Genomic DNA, 18745 nt, shown 5'->3' with positions numbered 1-18745 from the left:
AGCAGGTGCGGTGCCTGGGTGGGCCACGGGGTTCTCCCTGCTCGTGGCTTCCAAGCAGAGGGCTCAGCCCTTTCCAGGAGCTGCACCTCGTAAACCTTGGCTCTGCGTTTGCACAACAGTGGGGCCGGGCCGCTTTTCTGGTTTGGTGGCTGCTCGCATTGCAGCGGCTCCATCTTTGACAGGGCAGCTGCTGTGAAGCTGCAGAGCTGCAGGTCCCCGGGTGTGGCAGGGTGCACGCACCTCTACTCAAACAGCAGCCTGGGACAGCTGAGGGCGAGGGAAACGTGACATTAAACCCTGGGTGGTGCTGGAGAGCCCTCGTTATGGGCCTGGACCTCCGGCGCTGCTGGCTGGTTAGGTTTGGAAGTTGAGGGCTGCTCTGTCCCGGGCTATGGGCCCAGCAGGGAACAAGACAGCAGAGGAAACCTCCTGTACACAGCCAGGCCAGGCAGTGCCCCACCTGTGCAACTTTGGTGTTTGTAGCCATAGCAGGAGAGGGGTGTTTAAAGGGATTTAAAGAGAGAATCGTACTTTGTTCTTTAATGCTGGAAGGTGGGCGTAAGGATGCCAGGCTCAGTGGGGAAAGGCTCCCCACCAGCACCCAAAAGGAGAACTAGAGGGCTGCAGCACCTCCAAGGTGGCAGAGGGCCCCGTCTGCCTCGCCAGCACTGCTGAGCAAACACTGGCAGCCTGGCCCCACAAATGGGCCCCACCGGCATCACTGACGTGTGGCAGTGCAGCGGCTCACTGCCTTGAACCCCACAAACTGCTGGCAGCTGGAAACGCCGCTCCGGCTGCTGGCAAACCCTGCCTCCGGCACCACCAGGTGAAGCTTTTCTGGCACCAGCTGCCTCAGCTCAGAGCCCAGCCCCGACACAAGCGAGCATCCCTCAGTGCCCCGCTGGCAGGTGGGAGCTGTTTGTTCAGGGCAGCGGCTCCCAAACACTCTTTTGTGTGGAAGCAGCCAAGGCAGCCAAGTGTGAATACAGGAATACAGGAGCTCTTTCCAGCAGCAGCTGATTCCCCACCCTGGCTGCTGGACATGCCTGTGCCTGCAGCCCTGCGTGGCGTGCTCAAGGTGTTGGCTGCTTCGTTCATGGCACCTTCGTCACCTCAAGTTCATCTGGACACTTTCTGGGCCAGAGCAAGGCACTCCGCTCTGTTCCCAGCCAAAGCCCCCAGACAGGTAACTGCTTGCAGTGCCTGCAGAGACCAGGCTGTCAGGGGAGAGGCGGGGAGCTGCCTGCACCCAGCCCTGCTGGCCTTGGGCATTCGTGGCCCAGCCCTCGCAAGGGAAGAAAGGAGAGCAAAGAGCAGCTCTCGCTGCTCCTTGGACTCGCTGATCCCTGCGGGTCCCTTCCAACTCAGCTGTTCTCTGACTCCGTGCTCCCTGCCAGCAGTTGCCATGCTGGCAGCTCGGCAGGGCGCGGCCGGGCAGCGGGGCCGGCTCCTGCACCACCCGCCCCTGCTGCGGCGCTTATCAGCGGGCAGCCGGCGCTGCGGGAGGCGCCCTCGGCCAAGCGCCCGCTGCCAACGCCGCAGCCAAAGGCCGGGCGGGCTCCCCGCGCGGGGGAGGGGAGGGGCCCTCGTGCCCCGCTGGGCCCCGCAGCAGCCCGGGCCCCGTGGCGCACGGGGCCCAGCGCTCACCGGGCGCCGGGGCTCGAGGCCTCCGGTCCCCAGGCCCCGCGCGGGGCCGCCCCGCCGCTGCCGCGTGCTCGGGCCGTGAGGAGGCCGCCGGGCCTCGGCGGCACCCGGGGGCCCCTCTGCGCCTCGGCGGGCGGCCGGGGGGGCCCCAGCGGCTCCCTGGTGCCGGGACAACCCCGCAGCGGATCCGGGGGTCCCGCCCTGCCGCCCGCCCGGGGCCTGGCGCCACGTGCCCGCGGGACCTGCGGCGGCGGCGAAGCGCGCGCCGACAGCGCCGCTTCCGCTTCCGGGCCGGGTCAGAGGGCGGCGGCCGCGGCCCAGTCAGAATCCACCACGCGCGTCTGGCCGCGCGCAGGCGCAGTGCCGCCCGCCGGGGCCGCCCCACTGCCACGTCTGAGAGCGGGCGGCCGCCGACTGGGCGCGGGCGGCCGCGCGAGACGGCGGCGCCGACCAATGGGGGCCGCCGCAGCGGGGAAAGGGACCAACGGCGGCCCGCGGCGGCGCGGCCGGCCCGGCGGCCAACCCGCGGCGGCGGGCGGGGGGCGCGCCCGGCGCGCCGGCCAATGGGAGCCGCGCGGCCGGCCCCGAGCCAATGGCGGGCGGCGGCGGCGCCAGCGCGTCGCGGCCAATGGGGCGCGGCGGCGGCGGGGGGAGGCGGGTTTATAAGCGGAGGCGGCGCCGCGGCGGTCCCGTCCCGGCCCGTCCCGTCCCGCCATGGCCGCGCTGCTGCGCGCGATCGTGGCGCTGCTGCTGTGCCTCGCGCCCGCGCTGCCCCGCGCCGAGCCGGAGCCGTCCGCGCAGGAGGAGGAGGAGGACGGCGTCCTGGTGCTGCGCGCCGCCTCCTTCGAGCAGGCGCTGGCGGCGCACCGCTACCTGCTCGTCGAGTTCTGTGAGCGCGGGGCGGGGGGGGGTACCGGGGGGTGCGGGGCCGGGCCGGGCCCGGAGGGGGGCCCGGGGGGCGCAGGAGGGGGGCGCGGCGCGGCGCCGTCCGGTCCGGCCCGTGCCGAGCCGCTGACGGCCCCGCCCCGCCGCAGACGCGCCGTGGTGCGGGCACTGCAAGGCGCTGGCCCCCGAGTACGCGAAGGCGGCGGCGAAGCTGCGCGCGGAGGGCTCGGAGATCCGCCTGGCCAAGGTGGACGCCACCGAGGAGTCGGAGCTGGCGCAGCAGTTCGGCGTGCGCGGGTACCCCACCATCAAGTTCTTCCGCAACGGCGACCGGGCGGCCCCCCGCGAGTACACAGGTGAGCGCCGCCGGGGGCAGAGGGCGGCGACGTGGCACCGGGCCCGCACCCGGCCCCGCGCTCCCACGTGGTGCCGCTCCGCCGGGGCCAGGGCCGGACAAGGTCCACGGCGAGCTCCTGGGAGCGGAGCCCGCTGTGCCCGGGCAGGGCACGTGAGCGGGGCCGCGCGTGCAGCGGGTGCGAGGCTCGGGGTGGCGGGGGGCGTGCCTGCCCCCAGCAGAGCAGCGAGCCTGGGGGCAGACGCACGGTGGGCGAAGGAGGGCAGAGCTGTCCCTGTCCCGCTGTAGGAAGCAGAGCGTTCCAAGCCTGCGCTGTGCCTCGGCTTGACTCAGCTCAGTCAACGCGGCACCAAGAACTGAAAAAGTGCTCGGGTGGCTGGGTAAAGGGCCGAACAGAAAGCTTGAGGCAAAAGGATAATTGAGACCAAGACTTAAAGTGCAGCAGAGATAAGCTGTGTTAAGCCCCGTGGCTCAGGGCTCTGAGGATAACCTGCGGAGCGCTGAGTTTTGAAAGGAAAACATGGCACGTTCCCTTGAAACAGCAGTAGTGTCTCAGCAGTTCTCTGCTGCTGATCAAAGCTTATGAGCGTGCTTGGGCTAGACCAGTTGTGAGACGAGTGGATTCCTGAGAGCCCTTGTACAGTGACTTGACAATTATGGATGCACTTAATTACGCTAGGAAGGGAAAGAAAGAGTTGCGTAAACGGTATCTCAGTTCTTCCCAAGCTATCAGCCAGCTGCTTAGCAGTCTCTCTGGAGACTTAGGGTTTTTGTATTCTTAGTTGGGGGGATAAAAAGTGAATTGGTGTTCTCTCTTTCTGGTGTAGCTGGCAGAGAAGCAGATGACATTGTTAGCTGGCTGAAGAAACGCACTGGCCCGGCTGCAACCACCCTGACAGATGTTGCTGCAGCAGAGGCGTTAGTGGACTCCAATGAAGTGGCTGTCATTGGCTTCTTTAAGGTAGAGTTGGTGCTTCCCTTTGAGAGGCTCTTGTATATGTTTAGCGCCTTTCCTGCTTCTGCCCCATGGGGATCTGACAGCTGGGGAAGGCTCCTCATAAGTTGTGAAACACTTGCTGTCCTGTCTTACTTGATCTTCAAGTTCTCTGGCTGGTAAGCCCTGGGATGTTTATGCTTTGGTTTGTGTCTCATGTGAAATACTTTCCTTTATTCTCCAGGATTTGACATCGGAGGCTGCAAAGGAGTTTTTGTTGGCAGCAGAATCTGTGGATGACATTCCTTTTGGGATTTCCTCCAGTGATGACGTCTTTTCCAAGTACCAGCTTAGCAAAGATGGAGTGGTCCTTTTCAAGAAGGTAGGGGTTGGTGCAAACATGACCCCCACACCTAGAGCCTTTTTCCTTGTCTTCCCTCTTCTCTAAATAGAATTAGATTTAAGAGGGTGCTCCTGGATGAAACTGCAGAAGATTCTGTGCTGTCAGTCTAATTTCCAGGCCTGGAGGAGGGGGGAAAAAGCCGAACCTGTGGTCCTGTTTGGGGGCAGTGGAGCCGGAGTCCCTTGGCAGGGTGCAGTAGGCAGGGGAGTGGCCTTTGGACAGCAGAGGGCGGCCTCGGCAGTTTCCTGGCTGCGCGTTGCCTTTGAGGCTGCTGAGCTTTGCATCCAGAACGTTTCTTCACTTTCGCTTTCCTGTTTCTCGAGTTTCTGGCTGCAGTACAGTGACCGTCAACACAATCTTTAAAATACTTCTGGCTATAACCAAGGTCTTCTGTGTCCCTTTTTGAGATTTAAAGGCCTTAAACAGAACGATAGCCAGGTTCTTGATGACTTGCCATGATATTTTGTTAGATAATGGCTTAACGAAGTTGCTTTAAACGCACCCATTACTGAGCTCTGCAGTCAGTTGATGTCTGCTTCCAGGAGTTCTGTCTCTCATTGCTGTGGGTTCTGCTGCATAGTGATTACAGCAAAGTTCCTAAGAGGATTTGCAGCTTCAGCTGACAAGGCTGGGGCTGTTGGATTATGTGTGAAGGGACATTGGTCATCTGCAGAATTGGAAATAAACTTACTGATGTCGTCTTGCCTATTAAAAGCCAAGTCATGGGGTTGAAATTTTAGGTTTAAGACAAGCTGAGGTTCCTTAGGTTGGGTTGTACTGCACATATGGGTGCGTGCACCAGGGTAGGATAGACTGCAGCTTTGGGTTCCAACGGATACACGTAATCTAATCACAGTTGTCAGTCTGGCCTAAGACAGGCTAAAGAACTTAATGAATTCCTACTTTATTATTCTTCCAGCTGAAATAGCTTGTTTCATTTCACTACACATCTGAAATTGTAGTTAGCTTTGTGGTGTTAGTAACTCAGAGGGTTCCTCCGATTAGTATGGCCAAGGGTGCAAGTATCCTATCGTAGGATCACAATCCTTTGGGTTGGAAAGGACCTTAAAGATAATCTAATTTGAACCTCCCTATCACAGACAGGGACGCCTTCCCCTAGACCAGGTTGCTCAAAGCCCTATCCAGCTATTATCTGGCTGACAAGTTTGAGATGTTAGAATCTCACAACTGGGAAACCTGGGGCTGGGGGAGAACAGCAGTATTTGGTTCTTGGCTGCATTACTACCTGTACCTTGCTGTTCTTGCATGTACAGCTTTTGGTATGTAATTCCTGTGTATACTCTATTCATGGGTAATACCAGGCTGAAATAGCTACTTGTCAAAGGACATGGGAAGTTAAGAAAAATCCTTGCAAACACTCAAGTCCAGATAGAGATGTTCTGTTAAAACCCTCTCTGGTGGGGAGTAGCAGCATCTGGCTCTGAGTTCAGAGCAACTGAGGATGTTGCCTTAAGTGGCTAGGACACAGCTAGGACTTCCAGCACTAACAGGTGGTCACGCTGGGTTTAATCTGTTACCTGTGCTACCCATTTTTACATGTTTAGTTCTATGCAGTGCGTTGCACAGTCTTATGTGGCTAAGCAGCAAAATGGAATTGTGTGGATTTGATCTGATGTACTATCTTCTAACACTGGTAGTCATTGTGGTGTGCCATGAGAATTCTAAAACGTGTCCAGTCTCCCCCAAACCAAGGTGAAAATGAGCACCAGTGGTAGCCAAATATAATGGCATAAGAACTGACCTGCCTTTTATTTTACCAGCAGTTCTGATTTTGGACTTTGGCTCAGAGTCCTGTGGTTAGCTGAGTTTAAATCAAGAGGGTTTGTTGGCCCCTGTGGCTCAGTGTTCTTGCCTTATTCTTTGTGTGCATTATCCATGCTTCCAAAGACCCTCAAACAACTGCTTTGAAGGTGTTAAGGACATGAGCAATACTCTGGAAAGTAACTTCATAGCTACTTTAAAATGTTTAGTGTTTTGCTCAGCTTTTCAGCTGTGACTTTTTTGCTTCCTCTAATAGAAGGTTATCTGAGTCCACTGTCTTGCTTCTGCCAGTAACTTGAGGGTTGCTGTGCCATGGGACTGCTGTGTTGTTCTGCACATCCTTTCTTTAACCTTGGTGTTCCCTTAAAGCTATTTCCCTTTCCAGGCTGTCGGCGGGTTCTGAGAATCCTGATCAGATGCAGGTGTTAGTCTAATATAAAAAGGGATTTGGCACCTATAGTGCGATGTGTTGAACTTGTGCTGTCTGCTCTAACAATAGAGGCTGAACCAACTGTGTAGAGCTCAGTAAGCTACTACTTACTTTCACAGTACGGTGAGGCTTTGCTGTCGGACTTCTTTCATAGCACTGGCCAGTTAACGTATGTGTATCTACTCTGGTGCTGTGAACTCCTAAGCAGGAAGCTGTCTGTGCTCTGGAAGCTCCTCGCTGGTCTACCTAATGCCTTTTCAAGTGCTGTAAGACCGCTACAAAAAGTCCTTCTTGGTGACCTGTTTCACAAATGGTTTCATGCTTCTGCAGAACAGTGTTACGATGTAAGCTGGATGTCTGTCTGGCTGTTAGGGGGTGATTTAAGACTGCTTGCCAGGAGGAAGAGAACCTTGATTCACAGATTCACACTTTGTGAAAATGTGGTAACCATGTTTCTCTCTGCAGTTTGATGAAGGCCGTAACAACTTTGAAGGGGATCTCACAAAAGATAACCTACTGAACTTCATCAAGTCTAATCAGTTGCCTCTGGTTATAGAGTTCACTGAACAGGTAGGTGTTCAGATATTTGAGGCCTTTTTCCATAGCTACTGTATGAATGCAACAAAGTTTAAAATGTAGATTCAGCTCTTAGCTTGGAGCTGGCACTAGTTTGATGTTATGGAGTGGTCTAAAAATTGCTTATGCTAGAGCTTAATCAAGTGAAGGAAGAATGCAAGAGAAAGGAGGTATATGCTTGCTGTTCAAAGCAATCCTGCAGTATTCTGACTTCTGTGGTCTAATGAGAATAGCAGAGCCAAGCTTTATTTCCGGTTTTATTTTCTACTCCTCAGACTGCTCCTAAAATCTTTGGAGGAGAGATCAAGACTCATATTCTGCTCTTCTTACCAAAAAGCGTGTCTGACTATCAAGGGAAACTGGATAATTTCAAGAGCGCAGCTGGAAGCTTCAAAGGGAAGGTAAGATGGACTTCTGGGACTGAATTATGTGACCACCTCCTACAGAACTGTAGCACTCTCTGCCTGTACCCACTTAACAGCTGTGGAGGAAGAGTTGAAGCTAGCACTTCCTCTGCCTCTCTCCTGGTAATAGGTGTCTGAGTCACTGGCTTGTATAACCCATTAAGGAATAGTAGTTAACTTGTGACTTTCCTTCTTCTGGATGTGACTTAAACATTGATGCCAGGTTTGCACATGTGCTGCTTAAAGCACTGCAGCTTTAGCATGTGTGCTGTGACAGGGTGCCCTCCTAACAGACTTGGCTGTTTAGCTCCTGTCTAGCTCTACAGGTGTCTGTGTAAAGTATCATTAGCCAAGAGATACCTGTCTTCATCATATTATCTCTTTCCTCCAAAGATCCTGTTCATCTTCATAGACAGTGACCACAGTGACAATCAAAGGATTTTGGAGTTCTTTGGCCTAAAGAAAGAAGAATGTCCAGCTGTACGTCTGATCACCCTGGAGGAAGAAATGACCAAATACAAACCTGAATCAGATGACCTCACAGCAGACAAGATCAGAGAGTTCTGTAATAAATTCCTGGAGGGCAAGATCAAGGTAACAATGCTGCTAATGCTAAACCTACTGGCTGAGCACGTGCTAAAAATTCTCCCTGTGAAGAGGTGTATGAAATGTGCAAATCGCCCAACTAATGTACAGGATATCTAGCAGCCTTTGTGCCGAAAATAGTGTAAAAACATTGGGGCATGAAGACTGTAGGAAAGCAAGTTAGGTGCTGGTACCTGACTACAGTCGAGGTCTGCTCTTCCTGCTTCTTGGAGCTGTGCTGTTCTTTCTGCTAATGAGCTGTGGAAGGTACTAACTTGCGTGGCACAGTTAAAAGAGCTTTTGGCTCTAATTTGGTGGAGGTAGCTACGTGCATCTGACTCCAGTAGTGACTGTTTAGCTAAGCTCTGTCCTTAGAGTATAACATTGTGGGGAGGAAACAATATTGCTGCCAGAGCTAAAACTGCAGTTCTTCCCACAAAAGAGCACCTGTTTTCCCACTTCAGGGTGGGGAGTATACTTCATATTAGCAGAAGAGGAAGTGACTGATGGATCTGATTTGCTTGTAGTCTATGACTGGGGGCACTTGGATATGGTTAACTCAAGCTTTCCAGCCTATGTGATTCATGGACATTCCAAGTAGCTGTATAGCAGATTGCGCATGTCTGAATTTCACTTTCTATTCCAGCCCCATCTGATGAGCCAAGATCTTCCTGAAGACTGGGACAAACAGCCTGTCAAAGTTCTAGTTGGGAAGAATTTTGAAGAAGTTGCTTTTGATGAGAATAAGAACGTTTTTGTGGAGTTCTGTAAGTGTTTTTCAACAACGAATTCCAAGTAACTGGTATAAAAGGAGTGCCAAAATACTCCATGACCAGGACTGGGGAGAAAGCATCTTACAGAGTCTAAGCCACAAAGGGAGTGCATCAGTTGAAAACAAATGTGAACTATTGTCTGGCGTGGGGTCTAGGTGGTGTGTGGTGTTAACTTGTTGGGCTGTTGGTGCTAAATATGTTTGTTAATTAACAGATGCCCCCTGGTGTGGTCACTGTAAGCAGCTGGCTCCTATCTGGGACAAGCTGGGAGAGACCTACAGGGACCATGAGAACATTGTCATTGCCAAGATGGATTCAACAGCCAATGAAGTAGAAGCAGTGAAAATCCACAGCTTTCCCACACTCAAGTTCTTCCCTGCAGGCTCTGGCAGAAATGTAAGAAGACAGCTGACACTTCTACAGATCAAATAATGAGGGAGCACTAGATATGCTTAAGTTGTCTGCTTGAGTTCCTTTTTGGACAGAGGCTTGTGGGAGGGCTTTCCCTTCTGTAGGGATAGAATGCATCAGGTCTACAGGACATCTGAGACCCTTTTGGGGGGGGACTGGGTTATAGGAAACAGTTTGGGGATGGGGAGTGGGAGTGGGGAAAGAGGAAGTACAGCAGAAGACAGTGTGCTCATCTGCAGGCTATTCTCTCCTCGCAGTGATCTCTGAAGTCTAGTGGCTGAGCTGTTTTCCTTCGTCTCATATGGGTGAAGGTGAATTTTTAAATTCCCTTTTGCTTGGCATGTTAACTGTTGCTCAGAAAGAGAATTCTCCTCTCCAGGGGCGTGGTTCTGTAGGTGCCTGTAACAGTTATTTTGATGTGTTTTCCTGTGTAGGTAATTGACTACAATGGAGAGAGGACGCTAGAAGGATTCAAAAAATTCTTGGAGAGTGGAGGACAGGATGGGGCAGCAGCTGATGATGTGAGTAATATAAATTAATGCGGTACTCTAACTCTGCAAAATGCAGAGTATTCGTTTGGGTAGAGTGATCAAATCCTAAGCCCTGAAGATCCTGGGTTATGTGGCAGGAAAGGGTATGTATTGTTGGTGAGCAAAAGTGTCTACATCATAAAATGCGACCTCTCAGTTCACTTGCAGCCTGGCTAGCCACTGGCCTGTTGTAATGGACTCCTTTTATTAAGAATACTTGAGTTGGGTGTGAAATAAATCTCTCTTGAGAGACTAAAATACAAGAGCATGGAAACTATTGGTACAATAACCTCTAAACTTTAACGGGCTGCCTTTGGTCATTGTGCAAACTGCTGGTGTATTTAGGGCTTGTTCTTTAAGAGCTCTTGCTCACTGCCTTTTGAACTTGAGTGCTATGATGAATGTCACATATGCTGTATATTTAGTTGGAAGCTCCTCACCTGCCTGGGTGGAGGGTGTTACAGATTATGGTACTGCTTTTCAGAGGGTTCTAATCTGTTACTTCCCAAACTGAGTACTCCTGGTAGTCTCTGGATGTCCTGTTGACATGGCAGCAGCAAACATGTTAGAGAAACTGTTCATTATTTGGTTTTGGATCTGACTAATATGCCAGAAACAAGTAGTTATCTTTGTCTACTATGCAGGATCTGGAGGATCTGGAGACAGATGAAGAAACAGACCTTGAGGAAGGTGATGATGAGCAGAAAATCCAAAAGGATGAGTTGTAAAGAAGACTGATCTACATCACCCAAAAATCAGACACTAAATTGGCTGCTGTTACGCAGCCCAGTGAGTCAGAAACCCATTAAGATTTAAAACAGAAGGTGAATGACTGGAAATCCAGGGATTGGCTTTTAAAGTAACACTTCACCCTCACTTCTCTTTACACTTGACTATCTTTTTCTTTCACTTTCGAAAAGGGATCTGTCACTAGGTAGCCAGCCCTGCCAGCTGGGTTCATTTTTTTTATTGTGATGTACTTTTTTTGTACACAGCTTTTTGTTTCAAGTATTCTGTTCTTCTGGATAGAAGCAGGTTGTGAAGTGGTAGCATGAGTTTAATAGCCCAACATTTTGGAGCCTTGCCACTAATACCTTCCAAGAAAGCTTTTTCCTTTTATCTTTGAAAACTAAAGCCTGTAGCTGATTTTTACCACCTGGCAGGTTCCTTATTGGTCTCAGCTGTTCTTCCCTGGAGTCAGCATCTGTAAGGGAAGACGGATTAGGCTGACTGCATCAGTCCTGGTGGAAGGCGGTTATGAAGGTGCTTCTCTTCATGTAGGCCAGCTTTTCCCTGTACTTTAAGACATTTGGAGATGACTATTTGAAACACCTGGAAGGGTGGAATACTCTGTGCACTGGCTGTGGCAGGCTCTGAGGGTGGAGGTGATTGCTGGCTTACCAGCTTAGATGGGACCTAGCTGTGTTGCCATCCTTTTGATCAAATGCAAGACTATTTTGCAGTCACTTTACATGCATTATTTTGAATGGGTTGACCAGGCAGGTGGGTGGTGGGAGGGCCTGATTAAAAAATACATCAAACACAAAACAAACATGGAACTTAAAATTACTGGGTTTGGGGGAGGAACTTGAACAAGGGAGTGCCTCAAAGGCCTGATCAAGGTCAGGCTTGCTCTTAGCATTCCGCTACAGTAACATTGGAACTGCATTTGTTGGCCAAATAAAGTTGAGATTTTAATACTACTCTCTCTGTCTGTTGGGACCCAGAATAAATAGTTGGACCTTGAGCTGGAAGAAGATCAGAGTTCCAGGATGGTTCTCAAGTGATTCTACCAAAGTGGTGTTAGAAAAGACCATCAGCTTTTCGAGCTCTTCCTAGATACTGTGTTTTTTGAGAGAAACTACTTTCTGAACACATCCAGTTCTGCAGGTGGCTGTTGATGCCTTAAGCAGCATGAAGCAGTTTCTATTAACTAATCTATACATGAAAAGTTAAGATGACCACATCAGGCTCAGATTAAATGAGCTGTTGGAGGTACAAAACTAACAGCTCTGTGAGCAGTAAGCATGCATTGGCTGGGCCTCTGAGTGTAAGCTGCTCTGGTTGCCAGCTGGCTTGGGGTGGTGGGACCTCATTGCTCCTGAGCAGCTAACCAAGGAATTTGCCTACAGGGAAACCTGGGACTGCCTGTAGTGCTGCTAGTCAGGCTCACATGATCCAGTGAGCCACACTGCTATTTCCACACCAGTCACTTATGCTGAAAATATTTTTGTAAGGAAATATGCTATAAATGTCACATGGGGGGCCTAGTGAATCTGGAGGGCACCTCAGGAGGTTACTGGTGCCAGTCACCTAACGTGGGTGCACTGAAATGGTAGAACACAAGTGTGGCACGGCACTGGGCCCTGACCTGCTGTAGTTACCTGCGAGTAAGGGCCCTTCTTGGTCCTGTCCTGGTGTGCAGCAACCTTCAGAGCTGCGGTACTGGGGCTGCTGATAAACGCTGTGACACCTGAAGAGGGCAGGCACTCTCTGTCCTCTAAGGGCTGGCTGTTAGCAGCGGCTTTGGGTAGGAAAGCTGCTTTGCATTTTGAGGGAGGAGAGAAAGAGGAGTGAGTAAGAATTTCCATGGGAGTACTCCTGCCTAGAAATCAGCTCGAAAAGGTCTATTTTGTAGAGCGACTATAAGTGTAAACAAGGCTGAACTGTGCAGCGATTCTCTCTTGTTTATAGTCTGAGACCTGCTCAGAGGAGGGGAGCTTTTCTCATGCACCACGGCTGCTCTCGGCCGAGCAGGGCTCTGTGAGAGTCATCTTGTGTACACAACTCATCGCTGTTGCGAGACAGCAGGCTGGAAGTGTTCTGTCTCCGCAGCAGCCCGTTCAGCCTCCTGTCGTGCGGTGCCTGAAGCAGGCCTGAGCAGACACAGCGAAAAGATCAGTGTGTTTGCCAGAAGATGAACAGCTGCAGCAGGCAGGTCCCAGGTGTGAGACAGGCTGACCTGGCAGGAGCTTGGCACAAGGCGAAGCTGCAGCAGCGCAGAATGAACGCTCTGTGCCTTAACGTGGGACAGGGATCGCTTGTGACGTGCTGCTGGGCAGGCCCCATCAGTGCGAAACAACGCAACGTGCTCGTGTATCTGACATGGCCAAACTATGACAGCAAAAAGGATGGAGGAGCAGTTGTTGCTTGAACCCTTGGCTGTTGGCGGATCTGAAAGATTCCTCTGAGTGGATGGCCCATTTCAGGCCTTTGACCACAGCAGCAGCTGGTGGCAGTGCTGTTCTCCTGAAACTGTCCCGTAGAGGCCTACCCTTACGCAGCAGCCAGTACAAAATTTGAAGCAGGACTGCGGCGTTGGGCACCGAGGACAGGCACTGCACTCTGGTTCTGCGTCTGCATCAGGAGCACCAGCAGCACCCCCGGCCTCCCGAGGTCACCGGTGGTAGCGCGGCGCTGCAGCGTGCTCCGTGCCTCGCTGCGCTCGTCCTGCGGTCGTGCGGGGAAGCACAGCTCATGCTGCTCCCTTCAAGTCAGCTGACGCAACTACAGGAAAGTGACTTAGCTCTGAATGTATTTGGCACCAGGGCGCTGACATGTCTGTTACGCTCGCTACTCAGTACGTGAGCGGCTAGCTCCCCTCGCCTGGTGAGCGTATTTGTGTCTTCTCCCTGGCGTGCTCGTGGTGCTGTGAGGACTTGCTGCTGGGCGGTTCTGTTTTCGGGGCCCTGGGCTCCTCTGAAGGCTAGCCATGCAACAGATTTGACCCCTTGGATGGGCACATCAACAGGTGGGCAGTAAGATGAGCCATCATCCTCTGCCCAAAAGTGGGAGGCTACCGGCCTGGGCGGCTCAATTACAAAGTATCATGGCAAATAGCATGAGCTGCACCAACCCAAAATAGCCCGCAGGAGCCTATATAACACAGTGTGCCTGGAGAGCCCTCAGTCCTGGGCCCAGAGCCTGAGGGAGCCGCACGAGGCCAGCGCCGCCCCTGCACGCTGCGAGGGGCCCTGCGGCGAGGCGCACGCACCCGTGACGGGCTCCAGGAGGGAACGGGCTCCAGGAGGGGACAGGCTCCAGCAGGGGACAGGCTCCAGGAGGGCCGGTGGCAGTGCCCGGCTCAGCGCCCACCACCCTCCACTGGTGAAACGGGACCAAGAGGCAGAAGAGGAGAGAGCAGTGCTTCGAGGCCGGCGAGTGCTGAGCACTGACCAACCTGGCTGTTCCCCACATGCCTCTGCCCCCTTCTTCCTCGGCAGCGTCCTAAGGCTGCGCTCAGCATGAAGGACTATTTCCCCGTCTCAATGCCCCGGTACAGTCGGTATTCCCAGAGACTGAGAGCATCGCGTACCGTGCGCTTCCCCAATGACGTCGTCTTTCAGGACCACATCAGGCAGGGGGACCTGGAGCAGGTGGGCAGGTTCATACGTGCCAGGAAGGTCGCTCTGGACACCATCTACCCTTCTGGTGAGTGCTGCTGGGGCTGGCAGAGCTGAATCTGCACAGTGGCACGGCTCAGTGGACTGCAAGGGAGACGAGAGAGCAGCGGGCACAAAGCTCAGACGTGGGCCACCCTGGGCGGGGTGGCAGGTTGAAATCAAGTTGTTTCCCCCCCAGTGAGGAGTACTACCCCCTACCATTGCCAGCAGGGCCGAGAGAGTCCTGCCTCACTGCCCCAACGCCCCCCCCCTTAACACTGCAGGAAAGGGGGGAATTTGCCGTCAGGGTCCCTTCAAGGCACGACAGTGCTCCTACATACCTACCTCGTGTGGTGTGCCGTAGAAAAGGAGCAGGCAAAAAGGTAACGGTACAGAGAACACGGGGGGGTACGCAGAGCTCTGGACTGGGCAGTGGGACTCGTATCTTCTGTGCTGATTTGGCAAAAAGAGTGGGAGAAGCAAGGTTCTGCTTCTTGTTCCTGGCTCTGTCCGTTGCTCACAAACATCGCTCTCTCTCGTGTGGATCTGTGGACTTGCAGAATTAATTGTTTACGAAGAAGGCATTGTGTTCTGTTTGTACCCAGCTTCACTAAAAATTGTTTATGGAATGCCTTGAACCATACAGGCTGGTTCAGAGCCCAGATTTGTCTCTTTCTCGTACTTGGCTTCAGTGTCTGCTGTCACATGGCCACGGAGGCAGGGTCTCAAATGACCCGGGCTTCCTCCCATGTATGCCGATTGCTTCATCACTTGCTCTGTAAGGGACTTCTGAAAGACAAGCAGAGCAAGACCCTTGAGACTCTCTCCTGCTATGCCCGTGGGAGTCCTGAAAGAGTCTCAGGTCGGGCTGTTGGCGAGGGGCTCTTCAGGAGCCTCGGACACTGCGGTTCAGTCCCTTAATCTGTCCTGCCTGACCCAACAGGGGGGCCAGGCGCTGCACCTTAAACACAGCAGTTAGGCTGTAAAAAGGAAACAGAAACCTGCAGCAGCGCCTCTTGCTTCCTCAGTGTTTGTTTCTTTCCAAACTCATCCCCCTGATAGCGAAGGTTCGCCGGCACCCCTCTTTCCTGGGCTGCGGACAACTGGTGCTCAGCAGCAGGGGAGCGCTTCCGCGGCGCGGGGCTAACGCGTCCCTTCCTTGCAGGCATGGCAGCCCTGCACGAGGCTGTGCTTACCGGGAACTTGGACTGCGTCAAGCTCCTGGTTAAGTACGGCGCCGACATCCACCAGAAGGACGAGAACGGGTGGACGCCCCTGCACATGGCCTGCAGCGACGGCTACGCTGACATAGCCCGGTGAGAGCCCAGAGCACCGCGCCGGGGCTGCCCCGGGGCCCTGCCTCGCAGAGCCCCGGGGCCAGACGGGGCACCGACCGGGCCCGGGAGGCGCCGGGGGCCGCGGGCAGGACGCGGCCGGTGGCTGACGCTGTCCCCGCAGGTACCTCATGTCCCTGGGGGCCAGCCCCGAGGCCACCACGGACGCCGGGGAGAAGCCCTCGGACCTCATCGACCCCGAGTACAGCGAGCTGCTGCAGCTCTTCCAGGCCGCCACCATGGACTGAGGCGGGGAGCACGGCCGGGCAGCGGGGCTGCGGCCGGCCGGGGGCCCGGGCTGGGACCGGGCCGGGGCCGGGGGCCGGGGTGCGCTCGGTGCCGCCGCTCGGCCCCCCCCGTTCCAATAAAGCGCTCTGCCACCAACGCTGTGCGGCACGGCTGGGGCGGGGCCAAGGGCCGGGGTGGGCGGGGCTAAGGGAAGGGGCGGGGCTAAGGGAAGGGGCGGGGCCAAGGGATTGGGCGGGGCTAAGAGCAATGGGGGCGGGGCTAAGGGTAGGGACCGCGTTGATTGCAACGGAGGGGCGGGGCTAAGGGCTGGAACGGGGCGGGGCTAACGGCAGGGGCGTGGCCGGTTCGGGGGCGGGGCCGAGCCGAGCGCGCGCCTGGCGCCAGGGCGGGGCCAGACCCGGACCGGGGGTGGGGCTGGCGTCGGGACGGGGCCGGGGCGGGGCGACGCGATGTTGTGGGCGGGGCCCGGCCGGCGGGGGGCGGGGCCGCGCCTGCGCGCTGCGGCGCTTCCGTGGCGGCCCGAGGGCGAGCGGAGGCGGGAGCCGGGCCCAGGTGAGGGGCGCGCGTTGCCATGGCGACGGGCGGCGGGCGGCCCGCGGCCTAGCCCCGGCCTGGCCTGGCCGCCCTCTCCTTTCTCCCCGCAGCCGCGCCGAGCCGAGCCGCGCCGCCGCACGGACGACGCCATGGCCAGGTGAGCTCCGCCCCGGGCCGGCCCCGGGCCCCGCCGCGGCCCGGCCCGGCCCGGCTGAGCCCCGCGCTTCGCTTCCAGCTCCCCCGTGTCCCGCGTGGTGTACAACGGCAAGCGGAGCGGCGGGCCGCGCTCCCCCGGCGCCGGCGGCGAGCTCTTCACGCCGGCCCACGAGGAGAACGTGCGCTTCATCTACGAGGGTGAGCGGCGGGGCGGCGGCGCGGGGCCCCCCCCGGCGGCCGGGGCCCGCCGCGAGCCGCCCCTCTCGGTGTCCCCGCAGCCTGGCAGTGCGTGGAGCGCGACCTGCGCAGCCAGATGGGCGCCGAGCGCGGCCTGGTCGAGGAGTACGTGGAGAAGATGCCGAACCCCAGCCTCAAAGGTGAGCGCCGCGGCGCCCCCCGCCGGCTGCGGCCGGAGGCGGCGGCGGGGCCCGGCCGGGCCGGGGGGGCGGCGGGGCGGCCTCTGCCGCCCGAGTGTCTCCCTCCCCTCTCTCCCCGGCAGCGTTCAAACCCGTCGACCTGAGCGATCTGAAGAGGAGGAACGCACAGGATGCGAAGAAGTCCTAAGGCGGGCCCTCCGCGCGGATTGGCCGGTCTCCCAAGGTCCTCAAGCAGATTTAATTTGAGATTTTTGTGTTGATTTCCTCCTCTGGTTACTGTACTCTGCCTGTGGAGAGCCGGTCGGCTTTGGGGCTGGCTTCGATGCTACCTGAATTCCAAGATGCTTAGGGGCTCGCCGAAGGCATCCAGAGCCCCTTGTAAAAGATTCCAGCCCCTAACCTGCAGCTTTCTCTGGCCTCAAGCTGTCCTCCTCCACCTCGTGCTGGGCTCACAGGTCACTTATTCTCCTTCCATCTCTGTCCCTGGTGCGCTGCGTACTCAGGCTCGCTGGGGTCTGGCGTACAGCAGGGCAGAGCCGAGTAGCTGCGTTGTTAGTAGCGGCAGCGCCAGTTCTCTGCTCCCTTCTGTGTACCAAAGGCTCACAGTTGCTGGAGCAGGCCAAGGGGAGAATGAAGGAGACTTGGTGCTGACCTTGTGCCTCCAGACAGGCGGCCCCAGTTCAACACCAGGTAGTTCAGCACCTTCTGGCAGCTGGCTGCTGCTGCTTTGGCACACTTTGCCTGTTCCTTGCTCCCCAGTGGGAGGGCTTAATTTGTACCTGGGCTGCTGATGCCTGGGACTCATCAGTGCTGCCAAAGCTCTTGGGTCCATATCCGATGCCGGATTTTCCTTGTGCTTAGAGTGGGCCAGGTCCCTGCGGTGCTGACGATGAAGCTACTCCTCTCTCCCTGCAGGTGGAGGGAGAGGAGGGCACCAGCACTGGCCCCAGCCCCAAGCATCCTGGAGGTGCTTGGAGGGGGAGCGCTGGGCTGCTCTCAGCTCCCCCCAGCCTCAGCGCGCTGGCAGCAACGCAGAAGGTGGCGGGAGGGGGCTGGGGGGGCTGGCGCTGCCTTTGCGGAAAGAAGCTTATTTCCATCCTTGCCTGAGCAATGCCTCGCTGTTCTAGCACTGACACGGCTTTCCAGACATGTACCCTTTGAAGAGACCTGGCCTCCACAGCTGGCAGAGGCGCTGCTGTGTGGCAGCTGTGGTGAGCAGGTCTGACTCGCTGCGGGGATTGGCTTCCCTGGCAAGGCTCAGGTTCCTTCTGCCTAATCACCTCTGCGCAAGGGAGAGTGACTGCACCCTCACACCCGTGCGGGCAGAGAGCTGCGTGGCCGCGGGGCTGCTCGGTGTCCCTAGGACACGCGGGGAGCTGTGGGAGCCGCCTGCTGCCTGTCTGAGCTCAGAGAGCTGGTGGGGAGGGGGCTGCTGGGGCTCTGCCCAGCACGAGTGGGCTTCGTGGCGGATGCAGGGTGCAGGGGAGTTGTGATTGCTGTTAACTTTCCTTTGTTGTCATTGAGCTATACTGTTCCCTTTTTTTTTCCTTTTTTTTTTTTTTCTGTTGTCTGTCACTTGAGGAGTGTTGTAAATAAAAGCTTGTGTCCTTTTGAGTCTGCCTCTGCGTGGCTCTGCCTGCTCCTCTCGTTGCACGCCGCAGCATCCGTCAGCTCCGGGGCCGCGTCACGCTGCTGCCTGCTGTCCTCGGGGGGCTTCTGTCGGCGGGGGAGCGGCACCCAGCACGCCACCTGGCCGCACCTGGCAGCGCCGGCGCCTGGTGCTGGGGAGAGGTTCTCGGCTGCGTCGCTGCCGTGGGCGCTGGACCTGGCCCACGGGGCTGTGCCCGGCCGAGCCCTCCCTGGGCTGCCAGTGCCCGCGAGGTGCGCGCTGCTCTGCCCGCGTGTGCCTGCAGCCTGCCTGGTGTAGCGCCCTTGCTCTTCCCCTTTTTAGAGTTCAGAACTTTTCCTGTTTTGTCGCCCAAACCCTGTGCTTCCCGTTTT

At 56.2% G+C, this 18745-nt stretch overlaps 3 protein-coding genes across 3 annotated transcripts; all 3 read left to right on the top strand.

Annotated features, from left to right (window-relative positions):
- Nucleotides 1–2272: 2272 nt before the first annotated feature.
- Nucleotides 2273–11415, top strand: P4HB (prolyl 4-hydroxylase subunit beta). The gene is made up of 11 exons (XM_083805214.1): nucleotides 2273–2533; nucleotides 2679–2885; nucleotides 3712–3845; nucleotides 4063–4200; nucleotides 6899–7003; nucleotides 7285–7410; nucleotides 7807–8007; nucleotides 8645–8765; nucleotides 8986–9167; nucleotides 9617–9703; nucleotides 10357–11415. Exons 1-11 carry the CDS (start codon nucleotides 2359–2361, stop codon nucleotides 10438–10440), a joined length of 1560 nt encoding a protein of 519 aa, XP_083661340.1. The 5' UTR covers nucleotides 2273–2358; the 3' UTR covers nucleotides 10441–11415.
- A 144-nt stretch (nucleotides 11416–11559) lies between these two features.
- On the top strand, nucleotides 11560–15815 carry PPP1R27 (protein phosphatase 1 regulatory subunit 27). The gene is made up of 3 exons (XM_083805216.1): nucleotides 11560–14143; nucleotides 15260–15410; nucleotides 15553–15815. The coding sequence occupies exons 1-3, from the start codon at nucleotides 13957–13959 to the stop codon at nucleotides 15674–15676; spliced, it is 462 nt and encodes a 153-aa protein (XP_083661342.1). The 5' UTR covers nucleotides 11560–13956; the 3' UTR covers nucleotides 15677–15815.
- A 319-nt stretch (nucleotides 15816–16134) lies between these two features.
- MCRIP1 (MAPK regulated corepressor interacting protein 1) lies at nucleotides 16135–18358 on the top strand. Its single transcript, XM_083804666.1, has 5 exons — nucleotides 16135–16229; nucleotides 16322–16368; nucleotides 16447–16565; nucleotides 16646–16744; nucleotides 16867–18358. Exons 2-5 carry the CDS (start codon nucleotides 16361–16363, stop codon nucleotides 16929–16931), a joined length of 291 nt encoding a protein of 96 aa, XP_083660792.1. The 5' UTR covers nucleotides 16135–16229; nucleotides 16322–16360; the 3' UTR covers nucleotides 16932–18358.
- Nucleotides 18359–18745: the final 387 nt, after the last annotated feature.

Source organism: Anser anser (assembly GCF_964211835.1).
Source record: "Anser anser genome assembly, chromosome: 19".
Taxonomy (NCBI): domain Eukaryota; kingdom Metazoa; phylum Chordata; class Aves; order Anseriformes; family Anatidae; genus Anser; species Anser anser.
Note: the sequence above shows the minus strand (reverse complement) of the source record. Positions and strands in the feature narration are given on the sequence as shown.